This window comes from Notamacropus eugenii, chromosome 6 (genome assembly GCF_028372415.1).
Source record: "Notamacropus eugenii isolate mMacEug1 chromosome 6, mMacEug1.pri_v2, whole genome shotgun sequence".
In the NCBI taxonomy this organism is placed as follows: Eukaryota; Metazoa; Chordata; class Mammalia; order Diprotodontia; family Macropodidae; genus Notamacropus; species Notamacropus eugenii.
This window is the reverse complement of record NC_092877.1, coordinates 142,002,609-142,026,117: the sequence shown is the minus strand read 5'-3', so window position 1 is coordinate 142,026,117 and position 23,509 is coordinate 142,002,609. Positions and strand designations below refer to the sequence as shown.

The 23,509-nt window shown below is 38.0% G+C and overlaps 1 protein-coding gene across 11 annotated transcripts in view; it reads left to right on the top strand.

Annotated features, from left to right (window-relative positions):
* ANAPC10 (anaphase promoting complex subunit 10) overlaps nucleotides 1-23,509 on the top strand; it is a 196,311-nt gene that overhangs the window by 55,799 nt on the left and 117,003 nt on the right. The window contains exon 5 of one of the 11 annotated variants that reach the window (XM_072621170.1): nucleotides 9,121-21,004. The exons of the other annotated variants lie outside the window; for them this stretch is intronic. Within the exon in view, the coding sequence (XP_072477271.1) occupies nucleotides 9,121-9,177 (57 nt within the window). The 3' untranslated portion in view covers nucleotides 9,178-21,004. Of the gene's footprint in view, nucleotides 1-9,120; nucleotides 21,005-23,509 lie in introns of those variants that run through there. 11 annotated transcript variants of the gene reach the window in all.

Here is a 23,509-nt window from a genome sequence, read left to right as displayed (position 1 = left end):
ACCCAGGAAGTCTTCACATGCTTGTGGTAGAAATCCCCTAACTCAATGATCGGTTTTGAGACCTGTTGTTTCCCCTCAACCTGATTTAGCCCATCTTCTGAGATGGTTTTACAAGTTGTGACTGTTGCATAAGCTGCAGCTTCTTGGAGCCACAGGTAAGGGTTGAGCACCAGGTGGATACCAAAGGTGGATGAACAAATCAGAAAATGGCTCAGCAAGCCCTTACCTCAGAGGTACTAGTCCCCTTTGGACACCCATACGCAACATTATGCCAGTCATATAATAACAACAACTAATATTTATCTAGAGCTTACCTTGTGCCAGGCATGGTGGTAAGAACTTTACAAGTATTATCTCATTTGATCCTCACAACAACTGTGGAAGGTAAGTGCTGTTATTACTCTCACTGTACAGATGAGGAAACTGGGGCAAACAGGGTGAGTGACTTGCCCAGGGTCACATAACTAGGAAGTTATGAGATTGGTTTTGAACTCAGGTCTTCCTGAACTCCTTTACATACATTGTTGTGACCAACCTTGACAATAGCTTGACAACTTATTTCTCTTTGGGCAAATAAAAGAAAGAGTACCCGGCAAATTACAAGTTATCTTTCCTGAGATCTTCTACTCCATAGTACCAAATGTAAGTATGTTCTTGTATGTCCAGTTCTTAGAGGACAATAGTATCATCTGTAGACACCAGAATCATTAAAAATCTAAGACTCCGAGCTCAATTGGAAACTCTTGTTATTGAAATATTTTGTTTTTTAAAATCCCTTAACATTCTTTCAGAGAAATTAATTTTTTATTAATGTTAATGTTTCAGAGGTGTAATAGTCTAAAGACCCTTTTCTGGTCAAAAGTCTTTACATTTAGCTTGCTTAGAAGTTATTCATGCTTGAGATGGGCACATTAACGATGTTGGTTAAATAAGTTGGTTCTAGAAAATAAATCGGAATTATATGAAAACATTTGCTAAATTTTTCTTACCCTTTGACCCAGTGATCCTAGTGCTATACATATTATGTCCCAAGGAGATTAAAGATAGAAACATCCCATATATGTGCTGTGTACACATACACATAACACAGACACATGTTGTATAACCACATTTTGTGGTAGCAAAAAAAAAAAAAAATGGAACCAAGTGAGAGCTCATTGATTAGGGAAGGGCTGACCTGATTGTGGCATATGGATATAATGGGCTACATGAAGTATATTATATAGGGGAAAAGCAATGGATTTGAAGTCAGAGAACCTGAGTTCAAATTTTAGCTTGGCCCCTTACTACCTGGTGACTGGGAGCAAATCACTTAAATTCTCTAGGCCTCAGTTGTCTCATCTATAGGTTAGATTTGATGACCTCTTAGATTTATATATATATATATTTGTACATTTTGTGTGTGTGCATGTGTGCTTGTATAAAATCTTTCCCCATTAGTTTATGAATTACTTGCAATTAGCTATGATTTCTTTTACTATATTGATATCCCCAGTACCTAATACAATATTTGATACATAGTAAGTCTTTTTTTAAAAAAATTATTTATTTTAAGTTTTCAACTTTCATTTCCACAAAATTTTGAGTTCCAAATTTTCTCCCCATCTCTCCCCTCCCCGCACCCCCAAGTGCCGAGCATTCTAATTACCCTTACTACCCTTCTCACATCCCTCCCTTCCCTTATCCCCATCTTCTATTTTGTCCTGTAGGGCAAGATAAATTTCTATACCACATTATCTGTATTTCTTATTTCCCAGTGGTATGCAAGAACAATACTCAACAGTTGTTCCTAAAACTTTGAGTTCCAACTTCTCCTCCTTCCTCCCTCCCCACCCATCACCATTGGGAAGGCAAGCAATTAATACAGGCTATATATATGTAGTTTTGCAGATGACTTTCATAATAGTCATGTTATGTAAGACTAACTATATTTCCTTTCATCCTATCCTGCCCCCCATTTCTTCTATTCTCTCTTTTGACCTTGTCACTCCCCAAGAATATTGACTTCTAATTGCTCCGTCCTCCCATTGCCCTTCCTTCCATCATCCTCCCCACCCTGCTTATCCTCTTCTTCCCCACTTTCCTGTATTGTAAGATAGGTTTTCATACCAAAACGGCTGTGCATTTTATTCCTTCCTTGAGTCAAATATGATGAGAGTAAGCTTCACGTTTTCCCTTTCACCTCCCCTCTTTTTCCCTCCATTGAAAAGTCTATTTCTTGCCTCTTTTGTGAGAGATAATTTGCCCCATTCCATTTTTCCGTTTCTCCTCCCAATATATTCCTCTCTTACCCCTTAATTTCATTTTCTTAGATATGATCCCATCCTATTCAACTCACCCTGTGCTCTCTGTCTCTGTTTCTCTGTCTCTGTCTCTCTCTCTGTGTATGTGTGTGTGTGTGTGTGTGTGTGTGTGTGTGTGTAATCCCACCAACTACCCAGATACTAAAAAAAGTTTTAAGAGTTGCAAATATTGTTTTTCCATGTAGGAATGTAAACAGTTCAACTTTAGTAAGTCCCTTATGATTTCTCTTTCCTGTTTACCTTTTCATTCTTCTCTTGATTCTTGTGTTTGAAAGTTAAATTTTCTTTTCAGCTCTGGTCTTTTCATCAAGAATGCTTGAAAGTCCTCTATTTCATTGAAACACCATTTTTTCCCCTGAAGTATTACACTCAGTTTTGCTGGGTAGGTGATTCTTGGTTTTAATCCTAGTTCCTTTGACTTCTAGAACATCATATTCCAAGACCTTCAGTCCCTTAATGTAGAAGCTGCTAGATCTTTTGTTATCCTGATTGTATTTCCACAGTACTCAAATTGTTTCTTTCTAGCTGCTTGCAATATTTTCTCCTTGAACTGGGAACTCTGGAATTTGGCTATAATGTTCCTAGGAATTTCTCTTTTTGGATCTCTTTCAGGAGGTGATCAGTGGATTCTTTCAATATTTATTTTGCCCTCTGGTTCCAGACTATCAGGGCAGTTTTCCTGGATAATTTCATGAAAGATGATGTCTAGACTCTTTTTTTGGTCATGGCTTTCAGGTAGTCCCATAATTTTTAAATTGTCTCTCCTGGATCTATTTTCCAGGTCAGTTGTTTTTCCAATGAGATATTTCACATTATCTTCCATTTTTTCATTCTTTTGGTTTTGTTTTGTGATTTCTTGGTTTCTCATAAAGTCATTAGCCTCCATCTGTTCCATTCTAATTTTGAAAGAACTATTTTCTTCAGTGAGCTTTTGAACCTCCTTTTCCATTTGGCTAATTCTGTTCTTTAAAGCATTCTTCTCCTCATTGGCTTTTTGAACCTCTTTTGCTAATTGAGTTAGCCTATTTTTAAAGGTATTATTTTCTTCAGCATTTTTTTGAGTCTCCTTTAGCAAGCTGTTGACTTGCTTTTCATGATTTTCTTGCATCTCTCTTTTTTCTTCCCAGTTTTTCCTCCACTTCTCTAACTTGATTTTCAAAATCCTTTTTGAGCTCTTCCATACCCTGAGATCGTTGCATATTTATTTTGGATATTTGGGATACAGAAGCCTTGACTTTTATGTCTTTTCCTGATGGTAAACATTGTTCTTCCTCATCTGAGAGGATAGGAGAAGATATCTGTTCACCAAGAAGGTAACCTTCTATAGTCCTATTTTTTTCTCCTTTTTTGGGCATTTTCCCAATCAGTTACTTGACTTTTAGGTCCTTTGTCAAGAGTAGGGTATACTCTGGGAATCTGTAAGATCTCAGTTCCTCCAAGGTGGCACAGTCAGGCGTGTGCACTGGTCCAGGAGTAACCAGAAACTTTTGTGCCCAGAATCTGTTAGTAGTAGAGTTTCCTTTCCACAACCACCTGGCCTCCAGTTCCACCAAGCATTCCCCCAGGGGCTTTCAGTAGGGGAGGAGCATTAGGTGGAGGCAGGGTCACCACACAGGGCTGAGGTAAAGATCAGCTACTCAGTTCTCCCAGGAGTTTTACAATCCAACAATGGATGCCAGCTTTTGTGGGAGCTGCTGCTGCCAGATGCAGCCTCTGCCACCCCTGCCTGAGGCCAAAGCTATAGGAAGACCCTGCTCCCTTCTCAGCCAGCTGAAAAAACCCTCTCACTGATCTTTGGTACCTGTGGGTTGAGGGATCTGCAAACCACGGTTACTGCTGCTGGGGATTCCACCCACAAGGCCTGCTCTCATCCTCCTCCTGTTGCCTTGCTTCGAGGCCAAGGCTGGGCTCTGCTCTGTGTCTGGTGTGGCAGACCTTTCCCTTTGCCCTTTCAGGTCACCCTGAGCTGGAAATTTCCTCCACTGTGTTGTTCTGTGACTTCTGATGCTCTAGAATTTGTTGAGAGTCTTTCTTTACAGGTATTTTATGGGCTGTGGAGGAAGAGCTAGTGTATGTGCATCTTTCTACTCAGCCATCTTATAGTAAGTCTTTAATAAATGTTTTTTAACTGATTCTAACTCTAAATCTATGTTTTTATGATTCCATTATGTCTTAGAAAATTATGAATATGAGAAATTCAGAAAAAATCTTAGGAAACTTTGTATAAATTGATGTAGAGCAAAGACACAAGGATTAGAAAAATATTATATGTAGTGACAACAAAAATGTGATCAAAAATAATAGTAAGAGGCAACTGTTAATTCTTGGTCCCAGAGAACAGATGATAAAGCATACTTCTTTTCTCAGAGAGGTGAGAGATTATTGTATTGCCCAGGCAGTATTCATAGCACCAAGGGTGACTATGAATATGCCAGTGTAATTCTGAATTGCCAAGTATAACAGACTTTCCATATAGAAGACAGAAGAAAAATATTTATTTAAACACCAGAAAGCCAAATCCCAACATCAGAAAGCGAAATCCATCATAGTAACCAAGAAATCAATGCACATTAGCACTGCAGGGGACAAAGGCACTTCAAAGCCTTCCCCACCCCCATTACCCCTTTTGGGGCCTTCTCATAAACAGACACTCACAAGCTTCTCTGTGCTTGCTTGCTTATGTCCTTCCCAGCTCTGACTAGTCTGACCAACTTCTTCTTAGCTCTGCTCCCACTTTCCTGTTCTACCTGTTCAGGAAGCTCCTCACACCACATATGACTTAGTCTTCCATGTGATTTAAGCAAGTCATATAGCCTGTTAATGAATGGGAAAGATCTTCCCATTTAAATTACCATTACATTCAGCCCCAAGATCTTTCATATTCATTACATAGGTTGGTGGGGCAACTGATATCAGCAGAATTATAACAGGAATAACAGAAAATAAGCATATAAAACTGTATCTTAGGCAACTGGTGTCAACAGGACTTTACCCCAATATAACAGGGATCACACAAAATAAGCACCTAAAACAATATCTTAGGATGAGGCTTGAGCACAAGCACCCCATCATTCTCTCCTTGAGCGTATGGGGTCCAAAATCTTGGAGTAAGGTGCTTCCTGCTGAGATTATATGTAGAGCTGTCTCTGCCCCAAGAGGTCCCATTAGAGAGGTCAGTTTTTTAGCTGGCATCCAGAACTTGGTCGTCACAGGGCCAGGGGTGACACATCATAGCTGTGGACAAGGGGTGACATCTGGCTTAAGCAATCAGGCAGCTGCAGATGGAGGGTGCTAAGACTACAGAAAACAAATCTAGTAAATAAATTTAACAGAAAAAAAGCCCAAAAAGAAATAAGGAAACTATAACCAGAAGCAGGGTAGATATAGGATCAGCTATGCTTCTGGAGTCCATGAATCCACTGTCATAGCCTCATTCACGGTAGAATATGTGAGTTAAGGGTACAATTTGGTAATCATCTTCTCCTGAATAAACAACAGTTATAGTATTATGTTTCCTGTGTACTATAATTTTCAAAGCCTTTAGAGCATTGTCTGGCTTCCATTTTACCCATACTTTAGTTCCCAGTTTTATTTTATCAATAAAACCCAGTCCTTCAGTTCCTCTCCTAGTTATTTCAGAAAGAGGGTCTGTTTCCACATGGGGCATTGTTTCACAAGGAATAATGATCACTTATCTATTCTATCATTTTTGTTTGTTTGTTTTTTGTTTTTTTGTTTTTGTTTTTAATTTATTTATTTAACTTTTAACATTCATTTTCACAAAATTTTGGGTTACAAATTTTCTCCCCTTTTCTCCCCTCCTCCCCCAAACACCAAGCATTCTAATTGCCCCTATGACCAATCTGCTCTCTCTTCTATCATCCCTCTCTGCCCTTGTCTCCATCTTCTCTTTTGTCCTGTAGGGCCAGATAGCTTTCTATACCCCTTTACCTGTATTTCTTATTTCCTAGTGGCAAGAACATTACTCGACAGTTGATCCTAACACTTTGAGTTCCACCTTCTTTACCTCCCTCCCTCTCCACCCCTTCCCTTTGGAAGGCAAGCAATTCAATATAGGCCAAATCTGTGTAGTTTTGCAAATGACTTCCACAATAGTTGTATTGTAGAAGACTAACTATATTTCCCTCCATCCTATCCTGTCCCCCATTACTTCTATTCTCTTTTGATCCTATCCCTCCCCATGAGTGTTGACCTCAAATTGCACTCTCCTCCCCATGCCCTCCCTTCTATCCTCCCCCCCACCCTGCTTATCCCCTTATCCCCCACTTTCCTGTATTGTGAGATAGGTTTTCCTACCGAAATGAGTGTGCACTTTATTCATTCCTTTAGTGGAATGTGATGAGAGTAGACTTCATGTTTTTCTCTCACCTCCCCTCTTTATCCCTCCACTAATGAGTCTTTTGCTTGCCTCTTTTATGAGAGATAATTTGCCCCATTCAATTTCTCCCTTTCTCTTCCCAATATATTTCTCTCTCACTGCTTGATTTCATTTTTTTTTGAAGATATGATCCCATCCTCTTCAATTCACTCTGTGCACTCTGTCTCTATGTAAGTGTGCGTGTGTGCATGTGTGTGTATGTAATCCCACCCAGTACCCAGATACTGAAATGTTTCAAGAGTTACAAATATTGTCTTTCCATGTAGGAATGTAAACAGTTCAGCTTTAGTAAGTCCCTTATGACTTCTCTTTGCTGTTCACCTTTTCATGGTTCTCTTCATTCTTGTGTTTGAAAGTCAAATTTTCTTTTCAGCTCTGGTCTTTTCATCAAGAATACTTGAAAATCCTCTATTTCATTGAAAGACCAATTTTTCCCCTGAAGTATTATACTCAGTTTTGCTGGGTAGGTGATTCTTGGTTTTAGTCCTAGTTCCTTTGACTTCTGGAATATCCTATTCCATGCCCTTCGATCCCTTAATGTAGAGGCTGCTGGATCTTGTGTTATCCTGATTGTATTTCCACAATACTTGAATTGTTTCTTTCTAGCTGCTTGCAATATTTTCTCCTTGACCTGGGAACTCTGGAATTTGGCCACAATGTTCCTAGGAGTTTCTCTTTTTGGATCTCTTTCATGCGGTGTTCTGTGCATTCCTTGAATATTTATTTTGCCCTCTGGTTCTAGAATCTCAGGGCAGTTTTCCTTGATAATTTCATGAAAGATGATGTCTAGGCTTTTCTTTTGATCATGGCTTTCAGGTAGTCCCATAATTTTTAAATTGTCTCTCCTGGATCTATTTTCCAGGTCAGTTGTTTTTCCAATGAGATATTTCACATTATCTTCCATTTTTCGAATCTTCTCGCTATGTTCTGTGATATCTGTCTTTCTCATAAAGTCCTTAGCGTCCATCTGTGCCATTCTAATTTTGAAAGAACTATTTTCTTCAGTGAGCTTTTGAATCTCCTTTTCCATTTGGCTAATTCTGCTTTTGAAAGCATTCTTCTCCTCATTGGCTTTTTGAACCTCTTTTGCCAATTGAGTTAGGCTAGGTTTTAAGGTGTTATTTTCTTCAACATTTTTTTGGGTCTCCTTTAGCAGGGAGCTGATCTGCTGTTCATGCTTTGACTGCATGTCTCTCATTTCTCTTCCCAGCTTTTCCTCCACCTCTCTAACTTGATTTTCAAAATTCTTTTTGAGCTCTTCCATGGCCTGAGCCCATTGGGTGGGCTGGGACACAAAAGCCTTGACTTCTGTGTCTTTGCCTGATGGTAAGCATTGTTCTTCCTCATCAGAAAGGAAGGGAGGAAATGCCTGTTCACCAAGAAAGTAACCTTCTATAGTCTTATTTCTTTTCCCTTTTGTGGGCATTTTCCCAGCCACTGACTTGACCTCTGAATATTCTCCTCACACCCACCTCGCCTCCTGATCCTCCCAGCCAGCGTTTGTGGTCTGAGATTCAAATGCTGCTTCCAGCCTCAGGGCTTTTGGCGGGGGCAGGGCTGCTATTCAGTGTGAGATTAAGTTCAGGTGCTCAGGTTGGGGCAGGGCCACCTCTCAGGCTCAGTTCCCTCAGGGAGTTTATGCAGAGACCTTCAACAATGGATCCAGGCTCCTGCCTGCTTGGGTCTGCCGCCGCCCCTCAGCTTCTGCCTCCCGAGGGGGCCCTAGCCAATGGGGGCACCCCACTCCCCCCTCGACCCACCAAAGAGACTCTCTCAATGACCCCCGTCACCTGTGGGTGGAGGGACATGTGTGGCTGCTGGAGATCCTGTCCCTGAAGCCTGCTCGGATCTCTTCCTCTTGGTGCCGTGGCCGCGGCAGGGCTGCACTCAGCTCCCAATCCCGGCGCCCAGTCCGCAGCGCGAAGCACCCTCCGCGAGAGGTTTGCAGGTCTCTCCGGAACAGAAATCTCCCTCACCCCAATGCTCCGTGGCCTCTGGGTGCAGAACTCGCTGTGAGTTACTTCTTTGTAGATGTTCTATGGGTTGTGGGTTCGGAGCTATGTGTATGTGCGTCTTTCTACTCCGCCATCTTGGCTCCGCCCCTATTCTATCATTTTTACAAAACTAAATTTTGAAATGTCATAGTAATTTCTCCTTGATAATTAGAATCTATCACTCCAGCCCACATATTCCTGATTTAGGTAATATATGTCCAAAATGATTTTTGGGGATTCTCATACATACTCCAGTAGAGATTTTTCTTATTTCTTTTCTATCCAACCTAAAGTTCTCTAAACAGTGTAAATCACGTACTGCTTGCTGAACCAGATGTCCCTGGATACAGCGCTGGACATCTGACCTTGCATTCCAATACTCAATATTTGGGATCTTATGTGTTTGTTGATTTCTGATTTGCAGATTTGGGGTCATCATTCTGGCAGGAGCATTAGTCCCTACAACCACTCGATAAAATAATCTTGTCTGACCAATATGAAAGTCAGATGGAACATGGAGGATGACAGTGGATTATAGACAATTGAATAAGGTGACTCCTCCCTTGTATGCTGCTCTTCCAGATACCATTACCTTAAAAGAAAGGATCCAGAAATATGATGAGACTTGGTACGCAGTTATTGATTTATCCAATGCTTTCTTCACCATCCCAATAGCTTCTAAACAATGGGACCAATTTGCTTTCACTTGGCAGGGTCGACAATATACTTTTATATGCTTGCCACAAGGATATCTGCATAGCCCTCTCTACTTGTCATTAGATTGTGGCTGAACATTCAGATGATTTAGAGTTACGTGGTGTACAGCTTATCCACTACATAGATGATATTATGATACAGGGAAAAAATATAAAAGAAGTGGAGAAGGGTTTGATGTTTTTAACTGAGCACATGAAAAGCAAAGGGTGGGAAGTTAACCTTGTAAAGATTCAAGAGCCAGCTCAAATTATAAAATTTTGGGGTGTACAATGGAATAAAGGGCTACAAGAGGTTCTCCTGCAAGCCTGATGAAAGATTCAGGAGTTTCCTATTCCCACCAATAAGAAAGAAGCCCAAAAGTTTATAGGATTATTTGGATATTGGTGATATCACATACCGCATCTGGGAAAAATTTTGAAACCTTTACGTAAAATAACTAGAAACAAATATGAATCTGAATAGGGATGTGAGAAGAGTGAAGCTTTTGAAGAATCAAAGTCTGCTATACAGCTGGCCCTAGATTTATGGCCTATGCAAAGTGGCCTGGTGGAATGACAAGTGACTGTACAGGATGAATATGCAAACTGGAGTTTATGGCAAAAACAACAAAGCCCAAATGTACCCTTAGGATTTTGGTCTAGGAAACTCCCTTCATCTGGAATTCAATATATCCCTTTTGAAAAGCAGTTGTTAGCTGCCTGTTGGGCTTTGGCAGAGATTGAACAACTGACTTTGGGCCATGAGGTAACATTAAGGCCTGGAATCCTGAGTATGACCTGGGTAATGAGTACTCTAGCTTGTCACAGAATTGGACATGTGGAAGAGCCTAGCGTAATTAAATGGAAATGGTATATCCAAAATACATCTGAAACAGGCAAATGTGGAGTTTCTGCTTTATCTGCAAACATTTTTATCTACAGCAAACATAGATATTGAGAGAAATGATACACCCCCTGAAGCAAAGCAGCAGTTACTACAGTTCTTGCAAACACCTTTCCATGTCTCTAGGTTCCCCCTTCTGTAACCTTAGTTCCTAGTTCTCACAGGGTCCAGTGATTTTGGCTCACTTTCTTGCTGGGGAGGAATATGGTAAATCTTCCCTTCCTGGGATGTCTGTTTTCTTCCTCTAAATCCTTTCTGCCTCCAAATAGAGATTTTATACCCTGCAGTCCTATTTGTGACACCAAGTGTATCACCTAGGCAATACTCACAGCACCAAGGGCGACAATGAATATGCCAGTGTAATTCTGAATTGCAAAGTATAACAGACTCCCCATATAGAAGGCAGAAGGAAAGCATTTATTCTGATACCAGAAAGCCAAATCTGCCATAGTAATCAAGAAGTCAACACACATTAGCACTGCAGGGGACAAAGGCATTTCCAAGCTTTTCCCCTTCACTTACCCAGCCCCTCATCCTGCTAGGGCTTTCCCACAAACAAATACTCACAAGCTGAGCTGTGCCTGCTTGCCTCCATCCTTCCCAGATCTGACTAGCCTGACCAACTTCCTGTCAGTGCTACTCCACCCTTCCTGTTCTACCTATTCAGCAAGTTCCTCTAAGCATATGTGACATAACCTTCCATGTGATTTAAGCAGGTCATGTGGGCCTATTAATGAATCGGAAAGATCTTCCCATTTAAATTGCCATGACAACTATGAATGTTTAATGTTGTATATTTTGTCAGGTTATAGGATCATAGTTGTGAAGTTGCAAGGGAGCTTAGAAGTCATCTAAACCAAACCCCTCATTTTATAGATGAGGTTACTAAGGACTAGACAGGTGAAGCTGCTTGTTTAGGGTCACAAAATAAGCCTACTATGTGTCAGATACTCTGTGAGGTACTGGGAATACAGATATAATACTTTTTAAGGAATTTCTATTCAAATTGGGGGGATAATAAGGACATGTAAGTATATATAGAGTAAACAAAGAGGATAAATAAAATTGAAGCGAGTTTGCGAGGGCATACATTAGGAGTCAAAGGGACCAGAAGAGGCTCATCATGAGACTTGAGCTGTATTTTGAAGGAAAAAAGGAATTCTATGAGGAGAGAGTACATTCCAGGCATGGGATACAGCCATTGCAAAGGCATGGAAATTGGTGGTGGAGTGCCATTGTTTCATCCACATAGGGAACAGAAAGGTCAGTTTGGTTGAATCACAAAGTATGAGAATATGGTGTGGGGTGGGATGGAGAACAGTAGCCACTGAGACCGGAAAAGATACATTCATGCCAGGTTGTGAAAAGCTTTAAAAACTAAATTGGAATTTATATTTGATTTTAGACAGAATGCAAAGTCCCTGAAACTCATTTTGTATTAGAGTAACAAAGTTAGGTCTACTTTCAGGGAAAATTGCTTTGGTAGCCATAGGAAAGATAGACTGAAGTTGGGAGACCATTTAGAAGGCTGCCGCAGTAATCTAGGAAAGAGGTGATGAGGACCTGAACTAAGATAGTGGCTGTGTGAGTAGAAAAGAAAGGGCAAGATCTGCCCACTGACTGGCTGTTGGAGGCATGGAGCTGCTTTTGACAGAAAGAAAGAAGTTTGGAAGAGAGTTAGGTCTTGAGGAAAGAGAATGAGTTCTGTTTGTAGACATGTTCAGTGTGAGCTTTCTTTAGGGCCTCCGGTTTAAATAGATAATTGATGATGCTGGACTAAAATAGGAGACGTGTTTGTATGTACATACAACTACAGACATTGCAAAGTATTGAGTGAGCTGAGAGAAGTGGAAGCAGAAAGTGTAAATAGCTTTTTCTTAGAATTATAAGGTGATAGCCTGAGGATATGGTAAGGTCCAGTGAAAGTATTTTAAGGATCAAGGAGATTTGGACATGTTTGAAGGCAGTAGGGAAGGAACCAGTAGGTGGTTGAAATCTACTCTTCTTTCTAAGACACTTTACTGTCTTGTGCCTATACTTCAGAACTTAGTAAAACTTTATTTTAGTATGTGAGATAAATTTCAGTGAAGATGTTTCATGAACAGATATACCAAAGAACCCTTTGTCTTTCTGTCATTCTACAGATACTGAAAAAAAGTTCAGGTTAAGTGACTTCCTTAACAGTCTCCTAGATAGTAAATGTTAGAGCTGGGATTTGAACTCAGGTTGTCTTTATCAAAATCCAACCTTTTTGTGACTGCACCATGTAGAGAAATATTATCTCCTTCACCATTACAACATTATTTTGTTTTATTCACTTCAGATTTCAAATCCATGCATTATGTTAATTTGAGGAAACAGTTCATCAGAGTATCTTTTATTATCTCAGAGGGTATCAGATGGAATTTGCAAAATGTTTAAATGGTTTATCATTTCTCTGAAGAAAATATTCAAATGGTGTGGGAAAGAAAATTCAAACTTAGCAAAGTTTAATGGAATAGAAGTGGAGAAAAAATTAATTTTTAAATTGAGTTTCTTTTTTGCATTATTGGGATATGTAACAATGGCAGTACGTCATATAATTTTTAAAACCTATTTCTTAGGTTGTTTGTCACTTGTCATCTACGTCAGTTACCTCTTGTATTTTGGGATTGGTTTTATGAGAACCAAGGGTTACATTGAAAAAGTCCCCTATTAACTAGGAACAGAAGTATCAGTAACATACAGAATAGCCCTACCTCATTGAACTCCATTTAACCTGAGATCCTAGTCACTGAAGCTTGATGATAGTCCCCCAGAGTCATATTGTACTCTCTGCTGAGCACAAAGTTCCCTGACATTGGATCACCTAAGAAACTTCAGCCTGTTTCAAAACCTGTAATCTGGATTTTAATGCTCAGATAAGGACACTTTTGAGAAGCCCAAAGCTAGCATTTTTATATTATCTTTTGTGGTCTACTGTTGACTCTTGACCATTACTGGCTGCCTATGACTTTCCCTTTGCTTTATGATCATTGCTTAATCCATCTTCTTAATCTTTTGATACTTCTCAAATCAAGGTAGGAAGTGGCAGAGTTGAGTACAATCATAAGAGTATAAGAGTAAGCAGAATATGCCACAATTCCCTCTGCTTTTCCATGTTTAAAACAGGGTGTTGAGGGTGACTTGTATTCATCTCCTTTATATCAAGATGTAAGAATAAAACATTTTTCATATTGAAGTTCAATACTTCATTATCAGTTATGTTACCCGCCCTGAAAACTTGGGTCATGGTGTCCCATGCAGGTTATTCATTTCTGATATGATACAAGTGGAGATTTAATCCTTTTGGAATTACATGATTGCTTTGTGACATGTGGAAATGGAACCGATAAGGCAGCACTCTCATGTACATTTGAATAGAGTCTCATAAAGGCATTTGCTTAATTGAGATTCATTGTGGCAAAATATTCGAATTTTTAATGGTTTGCCATTCTTAATTGTGGACTATCATACAGTTGTGATTACAAGATTTTTTGTTGTATTTCAGAGATAGACACAAATCCAATGTAGTTTTGAGAAGGTCTTCACTTCCTTACATAACTTCTTTGGTTAGTAGAAATACTGTTTTAGTTTTAACATATCTTACTGAAAGCAGAATAGATATGTAAAATTTGGAATGAAAAAGTTATTTTATGACTATTTTAGGCTCTTTAACGCATTTCCCCTAGGCAATAAATGAAGGCTAGAGAGAGTCCCTGCTGTCGTAGGGTTAGTAACTTACTTATGGAAATGTTTAGGGTATGCTTGCACTGCCTTAATCAACCTTTCCTCTTGAGACCGTTTGGCTTCTACAATTGAACTAATCACTCCTGCTTGAAAACATTTCCCAGTGATACGAATGCTTGTTCTAGGTATTACCACGTAAGCTGTTAAGGGTGATCTAAATACGATATTGCCAGTTGTTTAGTTGACAAAATGCTCTCTAGTTCAAATGTGGCCTAAAATTTTAACATTGAAATGTATAGATTCCATTTAAAAAAAAAAACCTCACCTCTATTATAGAATCTCTACCCCATTCTTAAAAAGATGCCTTCATGTAGTTTCCTGAGATTGGATAGGGAAAGTCTGCTATCTTTTGATGACAGCCAAGAAAAACAATAAATAAAATAATTAAAAGATTTAATTCATATATGATAAGCAGAGAAATGAAAGCTACAGTCTTTGCTGCTTGTAACTGCCCTTTACTTTCATTGTTACTTGCTGAGATAAGTATTGTTTTTCTTTGGAGAAGTTTTTTTTGTATGTGTGTATGTGAGATAAGGCTTTTCTGATGTTTCCAGTGAGCAGTGGGGTACCTTCAATAAAGGGCAACTCATTGCTATAAACTAGGCTCAGCTGCTCTCTTGGCATTGATGCTATGACATTGATGTTGATGTTGTAACACTGCATGCTAAATTTGTACTCCTTTTTGCCTCATTGGTGCATGTCCACAAATTGAATGTAGTTCTTTGGTTGGATGACCTTGTCAGTTGACATGAGCCCATTAGAAAGCTTTAGATTGTCCATGCTATAGATGAGAGATGACCTGAGGGAAACGATGTTCCCATTTTTAAGATTATTTTATGATTTTGTGTTGCCATTAAATTAATTTTCATAGTTACGTGTGAAAGCTCGAATTTTGTACTAGCTAGGGTGCTAGACTTAAATCCCAGGGCTTCCTGACTCCAATTCTGTCTCATACAAGTAACGCAGGTTACTTAGCATGTCTGAGCCCCAGTATATAAAATGCGGGTAAGTGTACAAAGGTTGTACGTCATAGGCTTGTGGTGAGGCTCAAATCTGAGTATATAGTATGATACTTTGCAAAACTTAAAGCACTTTATTAATTCCAGTTATTATTACATACCATGAGTGGAATGTGTGGAGCACACCTCTCCCCTCAAATCACAGGTTACGCTTGCTAAAGCACGACAGTATATTGTGTCCAAAATGGTTTTTTTTACCTTTTTTTAGTAGAGATTCTCCATCGAACATTTATGTTTTATATTTCATTCATAATGTTATTCCAATCCCCTTATTTTACAATTGAGGAAAGTGAGGGCTAGAAAAGTGAAGTGATTTGCACAGTCACACTGACACTTAGCAGGAGACTTGGGATTGTAGTCCATGTCCTTTGACTTTAAATTCAGCAGTCTTTCTAATATTCCACACTGCCTTGCAAATTGCCTTGCATCATTTCCGTTAATATTAAAGGAGTAGTTTATCTTAGGAAAGCCATCGAGATTCCATTCTGTCAGTGTGAGGAACTGATATGTCTGTGCCATACAATCAAGATAATTTTAAAATTCCTTTGAACAGTTGTCATGTTTACAATGAAGATTAAATTAATTCAGTTATAGGTTATGAAACTTCTTGAATGCTTTTCTGAGTATCAGTTAGAATGACCAATTAATTCAATAGACTAATTGACCCTACTCACATAATAGAAAGATTTATAAATAAAGTTCTCTTTGCCAAACAATTGGAATGAAAACTCCTAAAGAAATTGTCAAGTCTTCTGATTGTCTTGGAATACTATTGATTCAACCAATAGACTGTCGAGTAGAGGTAGGTCCTATGGTGGTGGTGGTGGGAGGGTTATCAGGAAATAGGGAAGTGAACTATGAGAAAGGGGAGGCAGCAGGGTTTGGAGGGAAAATTATTAACCAGGAAAGATAGATGTGTGGGGGAATGGGATGGAATGGAGAGAGAAAGAGAAAACAGAAGGGAGGGAAAGAGCTAGAGGTAGATATGTAAAAGTTGTATCAGTGGGTTAAAGCCACATTTCATAAAATTGGTGAATTAAAATAACTTTAGACTATTTTTAGCTTTTATTATTTTCTTGGGTTCCTTTATATGCATGTTTTAATTTGCCATTATTGAATTGAACCCCTTTCTGTAAGACAAGAATGCTTGGTTGGCAAGCACAGCGCTGTAGTGAAGGCGGAGCATATTTGCCATTCTCTGGTCCTGTCTAATTTACATATTTGTGCCAGAATACTCAGCCATGCAACCTGCGGCAGCACTATAACCTTGAATCTTTATTGCCTACTTTCCCACCAAAGATACACGAAATATTTTCTGAGGTGATTTGGGAATGGGAAAAACATCTTAAGTAGCATTCTTATTCTTTTCTGCTTTTTTTAGTGTTGGGGAGAGCCATATACTTTATCTAAGATCACCAAAGCAATTTCACAATCTTTCTTCTGAGAAACAAGTGTTCACAGATGCTTTCAGAGCAGTGTAGTGAACCTACATCAGAGTTTTGTTTTAAACAGTTTTGCGTAAGGTAATATGGCTCCAAAAAAATAAGCTATGGGAAACCATTCAGCAGATGTCAGGCTTCATTGTAATACTGTAAGAAAGTGATAATTTGTTTTCCTGTTGGCTTTTCTTCCAAAAAAAAAAGCTAATTATTATCTTTTCAGTCTAAAAAAGACAGTTCAAGTCAGCAAATATCTGTCAAATTTTTTAAAAAAAGATTTATAATGAAAAGAATTGATGGTATATTTCACCTAGAGTAAAAAAGACAATGTGTAATAAGGGATTTTGTGGCTTTACAGCTCAGTGCATGTGTTTGAAAGCTGTTCTCTCAGCAACGTGGGTGGCAGGTTATGCTACCATATAATGTATTGTAGTTGGCTCTCCACACTTGTCAGGGTTAGTGTTCAACCATTCGGAAAATTTTCCCATTGTTCTATCATGTGAACCAAGACTAGTGTTGAATTCCCAATAAACTACCAAAAAAAGAAAAGATTTAATTAGAAAGTCTGAAATTTAATGATTTTTTGTTTATTGTTTTAATACAGTATTTATATTACAAGTATTTTATTATCTGTAAATACAATCACTTTTAGTCCAAAAGGATACCAGAATACCAAACTCGGAACTTTGGTAGGGTCTTTTTCATCAGATTTGAACAAAAATGTGTATGCTCAATACTGCCTTTTTTCTGTATTAACACTCTATTTCCATCTTAAACATGTTTGCTTTAGATGGACCATAGCTCTTGGCAGCTAGTTCATTTTTAGCAAATAATACTGTTTCTAGTAAGAGTTGCAGAGAAAAAAAAACTTTGTGTGAGGTCCTTGTAAACTGAACCTTTGGAACGTTACTTTTATTTCTGTTTTTTTCCCTTTTGTACTTCTCTGTGCCATGGTGTTATAAATTACTTCGTTTGAACAGAAGAATTAAAAACATTTTGTGATCCCTGGAATTATAATTGTTTTTTCTTTACCTGTTATTTCAAAGACTGGCACCCAGAGAAGTAAGCGATTATGGCATTGAAATTCCATTGTGCCAGCACCTCCAGAGCGTAACCCAAAAAAAACAGAGAATCGCCCGCTGGGGTGTGTGCAGCGCGCTTGTGTGAACATCAGTGTCTGCTGTTCACACATCGTTTTTTACTGAAAGTTCCCCCTGGAATAAAGACTCTGTGTTTTCTGAGTGCAGTGGGACATTTTGTTGGTTCTTAGCTTTTAAATTTTGTACAAGGTTCTTTTTTTCAAGGGAGATTTCATTAGATGTTTCATCATTATCAATCTAGCCCACCAAAGGGTAAGGAGTTTTTTGTATGCTTATATGTATTTGTTATAGGAAGCTAATTTTTCTCATTCTACAAAATAATGACATTTTGTAAATGAAAATACAACATGTAGGAGGAACTAGTGAAATAGAGACATCGTGGGCGTTTTATGAGTTTATGTTTTTATGAGCACATCTACATTTATATAGTTGGGAGAAGATGAATATAAATTACTACCTTTTGCCAACAGAATAACTTTAAACCAGTTTCTTTTTTTGTGCATATATTTTTAAAATAATACAAATTTATTCTGTACTTCAGATTTCTTAAATATGGTGGCTTCTTTACAACATTGTATTTAGTTGCATTTTATCCAACCTGTTGTAGCTCTGATCAAGGAATAGATAATAAAGTACATTTAAAAGCTTCCATCTTTGTGAACACCTTGTAATCCAGGCTGTAAAGTATGGAGATAACTGGCAGCGCAGCTGGAAAACACAGTACATTGTTATTGGCAGTTTCAGCATTTCTGCCCATATTTATGACACATCAAATAGACAAAGTACCTCCCAGATAACATGGAGCACCAGGTTCTTCAAACTTCTGTAAAATGGATCTGGTGAGTTGCTGCCCACGCTGCCAGATTCATTGAAGTTTTTTTGGTTCATTGACTATTAATGATTTTCCCCAGATATTTCTGTTATTCAATAACATGGTAAATATGCAGAGTGCCTTGCAGGAGAAGTCAAATTTTTATTTGCAAACCTGTTATTGGGAGCTAAGACAGGAAAAATCGTTATAAATTTGTTTCTAATTATGTGCTCCATTTAGTAAGCTCACTTAAAAATGAGGATGAGTTTGTGTCAGAGTGCATGCCATCCCTTTTTAGAATGAGATTGCCAAATTGTATGCCACTACTTAATATGTTTTTAAACTTCGTGTCAACTTTAATGTATCTTTTTCTTTTTCTTACTAATTGTCAAAATAGTATCGTGGTACATTTGGGGAGTAATAATTAGACACGATGTTGTTGCTTGAACATTTTTGCTTATTACTCCCTCATTCCTCAGGCTTTTAAGTGTTCTGGAAGACAGCTGTACTTCAGGTAGGGTGTAACTCACACTTATATCTTGGAAAGAAAAAAAAGATGCCTTCATGTCCATACGTTCTCTTATCTTTAAAGAGACTAAGGAGCTGGAGTCTTCTAATTTTTAGGCAACTTGGCGCATTGCCATTTCCCTACCAGGCTGGTGATTGGTTCTTATGAATAGGAAAAAATACTTTTGCTTGTTATCTGTCACTGATTAAAGTTCTAGGAAACAAATGACAGTTTTCTTCTATGACTAGACTAGACCTTGTGATATTTTTCCAAATGTAGGATTAATTCAGTACTTTTGAAATTTATGCAAATAAATTTCTAATATTCTGAATGTATGCAAATAATTTGCTAATATTCATTGGTTCAGACTTCAAATTTTTTACTTTGTATAATTTAATCTTAACTGTGTCTAGACAGATTTCCTGGATATGGCTAAACAATTTTGAGAGTAAATTATGAACTGATTTTTTTTGCACATTCGTAAACAAGATCTGTTTCCAGTGTGTATGCTAGAAATGGAATAAATGGAAATTGCAGGCTGTACAAGTGAAATGAAATTTTTTTCCAGTTGTTTGTCAAACATTATTGACAACACTAGAGATGTTTTGCATTTTTATTGTCATTTGAGTTGAATCAGATTTTACCACTCCCTGTGTTTATGATAAGACCTTCATTTGTTAGTATTGTACTGTTTAGCAGTTACACTTCTGTGTTTGCCTCTTTCAGTTACTTCTCATTAAAAGATGTTTGGGAAACAATGTAGGATTGTTATTTTATGAATTTACTACATTTAGTTTTAATATATATCCTTTTTTTCATTCCTCCTAGGAATCTTGGAAATTCCATTTTATTGTTGTCTTTTATAGTGTCATATCAGGAAATTGAAGATAACATTTTTACTTCAATATATGATGGACTGGTCATGTAGTAAGAATGAAGGATAACTGTTGCACATGCAGCTTGTGTATTCCACTTGGTATCATAATCCTACAAGAATGTTAGGGGGCCTCAGCACTTAGGTGAATTTGTGGCAGGACGTTGACAAGAGTCACACAGGATGGGTTACAAATTGTATTGTTGAATATGTTGAATAGATTGATTTTTTAATAAAGCAATATTCAGTTCAAGTGATAGATGAAAATCACGATATAGTATTGCGAAGAGTCTAAGTTTCATGGTAGGGTATATAGCTTTTGTTAACATCTCGGTTCCTTAGATGAAAGAAATCGTACAGTTTTCTAGCTGACTTGACAGATACCTTTGAAATCATCTAATCCCATTCTCTTTTTCTGCTGAGTTCATAGGCACAGAGAAGTGTCAAGATCATACAAGTTAATGGTAGAGCTAGGACATTATCTCGCATTATACAACCAGGAAGAAAGTTGTGAAATGGATCATCCTCCCCACAGAAAAATGTCTCGTGTCACATATCCAATCAGTTGCCAAGTTTTGTTGATTATGTGTCTCATATCCTACTCCTTTTCTGCACTCACAAGGCCACCTACTTGGTCACCTCTCATCTGGGCTATTGCAGTATCATCCTGATTGTGTTACCTGCCTTGAGTTTCTCCCTTCTTTACTCTGTCCTTCACACAACTCCAAGGAAATTTTCCTAAAGCACAGGTCTGACCATGTCACTTCCCTATTCAGTAAACTCGAGTGACCCTTATTGACCTCAGAATCAAGTTCAGACCTCTCTGTTTCTCATTTAAGAAGCACTGCAGTATTCTGGGGCTTGATGCAGTTAGCACAGTTAGCATATGGAAAAATTAACCATCTCTGGGAATTCTTTTCTTTAGTTGAATTTTGCAGTGGACAATTCATCATGATTCTAGCTAGCACCTTTGGCAAAGGCAAGTTTCCTTTTTTGATGCTTTACTCAATATAAATATTCAGAGGAACAGTGAAGAAAATTGTCTCCATTGTATTTTTCATGGAATCTTAAATTATTTTGACCTGGTTGAGACACACCTTGCTGGGGGAGGTATGTTGTTGTTCAGTTGTTTCAGTCATATTCGACTCTTTGTAACCTCTTTTTGGCTTGTTGTTTTTTTTTTTTTTGAATAGAGATACTTGAGACATTTGCCATTTCCTTCTCCAGCTCATTTTACAGATGAGGAAACTGTGCCAAACAGACTTGACCAGGGTCACAAAGCTAGGAAGTGTCTGAAGCTAGATTTGAACTTGGATCTTCTGTCCCCAGGCCAAGTGCTCTATCTACTATGCTACCTAGCAGACCCTGGAGGAAGTATTCTACTTCTTTCTATACTCAGTGTAGCCAACCTCCTGTTCTCATATTTTTTTTCACTGCCCTTTTCACTTAATCATTTGCATAGTGTTTTTCTCAACTAAATCAAATGTATCTTATATAGTCAGCAACCAGCTTAGCAAATGGCTTCTGATATTCTCTCTACCTTTTGGTCATTTCTGTAACTATAAAGTTTTAGTCTGCTGCAGAAATTTTATTTGGGAATATCTACTTTTTGCAGTCTTCAGCACGAAGACTTATTTATTGTGTAGACTGTTCTCATAAAATGCTTGTGGTGATAAGAAAGTGGGCATATCAGTCAGTAGTTTGATGCCTTTTTTTTTCCTTTGTAAATAAATAAGACCTGGGATTTTTTCCTCAGCCTTTGGTACCTTCTCTTTTGTGTCCCTTGATAATCAGTTGCTCAGAATTGAGTGGATACCAACCCAGTCTTCTCTCCATATATTCATTTTAGCCAACCTGCTGATCCCATATTTTTTTCAGTGCCTTCTGTACTTCATTATATAGCACATCTGAAACCATAATGTTAAGAGTTAAAATATTGTGCCTACACTATCCTGGCTAGTGAAAAGAGCCATAAAAATATTTATGAATCTTCTCAATTTCTTTATTCCTTGTCTTTTTCATCCTTCAGTGGCCTCAGGATAATTTTGCATAGTTTCTGACCAAAATTTCTCTAAACCTATTTTTTTCACTTCCTTTTTGCTGTTTTATAAGGAAATACTGCTTATAATTTTCCCCTCTTCTCATCTGCGAAACTTTCCCAATGACCCTGTGACTATGTTGTCTCTACTTGGCAAGGAGAGCAAATATTTGTTGTCTAAGTAAGCTTCTTGGCATTTTTACTTTTTTATGTCAACTGATTTATATAAAATTAAACTTATTTTGAAAGTGTACATTTCTGTTCTTTTATCCTTTTCCCATTTGTTGACATTAGTAGCTTGTTTAAATAGATCAGGTTGAACTGCCCCAATTGTAATTGTATACCATATCTTCTGACTTTTATTTAAATTTGGTGTGGGTTTTTACTATTGGTTTAATTCTACATAGTCAACTAGTTCGGAAGTTACTCTCACATCAGTAGTCATTTCCTGTCTCTTAAAGTAAAGTCAATTTCATTTGGTGCTTATCTTGTCTACTCTCTACTACTTTTTAATTTTATTTTTTTAAAAAAATTATTTGTTTTTAGCCTCCTTTTTAAAAATGTTTATTTATTTATTTTTAGTTTTCAACATTCATTTCCACAAAATTTTGAGTTCCAAATTTTCTCCCCATCTCTCCCCTCCCACAACTCCTAACACCTTGCATTCTGATTAACCCTTCCCTCAATATGCCCTGCCTTCTATCACCCCCCTCCCTTCCCTTATCCTCATCTTCTCTCCTTTCTTGTAGGGCTGAATAGATTCCTATACCCCATTACCTGTATTTCTTATTTCCCAGTTGTATGCAAAAATGTTTCTCAACATTCGTTCCTAATACTTTGAATTCCAACTTCTCTCTCTTCCTCCCTCCCTACCCATTCCCATTGGGAAGGCAAGCAATTCAATATGGGCTATAGATGTGTAGTTTTGCAAAAGACTTTCATAATAGTCATGTTGGGAAAGACTAACTATATTTCCCTCCATCCTATCCTGCTCCCCATTTATACTGTTCTCTCTTTTGACATTGTCCTTCCCCAAAAGTGTTTACTTCTAGTTACTCCCTTCTCCCATTTGCCCTCCCTTCTATCATCTCCCTCACCCCACTTTTCCCCTTCTCCCCTACTTTCCTGTAGTGTAAGATACATTTTCATACCAAATTGAGTGAGCATGTTATTCCCTCCTTAAGCCAAATGTGAAGAGGGTAAGCTTCACTTTTTCCCTCTCACATCCTCCCTTTTCTCCTGCATTGAACAATATTTTTCTTATCTCTTTTATGAGTGATAATTTGCCCCATTCCATTTCTCCCTTTCTCCTCCCAATATATTCCTCTCTCATCCTTTAATTTTATTTTTATAGATATCATCCCTTCCTATTCAGCTAACCTGTGCTGTGTGTGTGTGTGTGTGTGTGTGTGTGTGTGTGTCTAATCCCTCCAATTACCCAAATACTGAGAAAAGTCTAAAGAGTTACAAATACTATCTTTCCATGTTGGAATGTAAACAGTTCAACTTTAGAAAGTCCGTTATGATTTCTCTTTCCTGTTTACCTTTTCTGCTTCTCCTGATTCTTGTGTTTGAAAGTCAAATTTTCTTTTCAGGTCTGGTTTTTTCATCAAGAATGCTTGAAAATCCTCTATTTCATTGAATGACCATTTGCTCC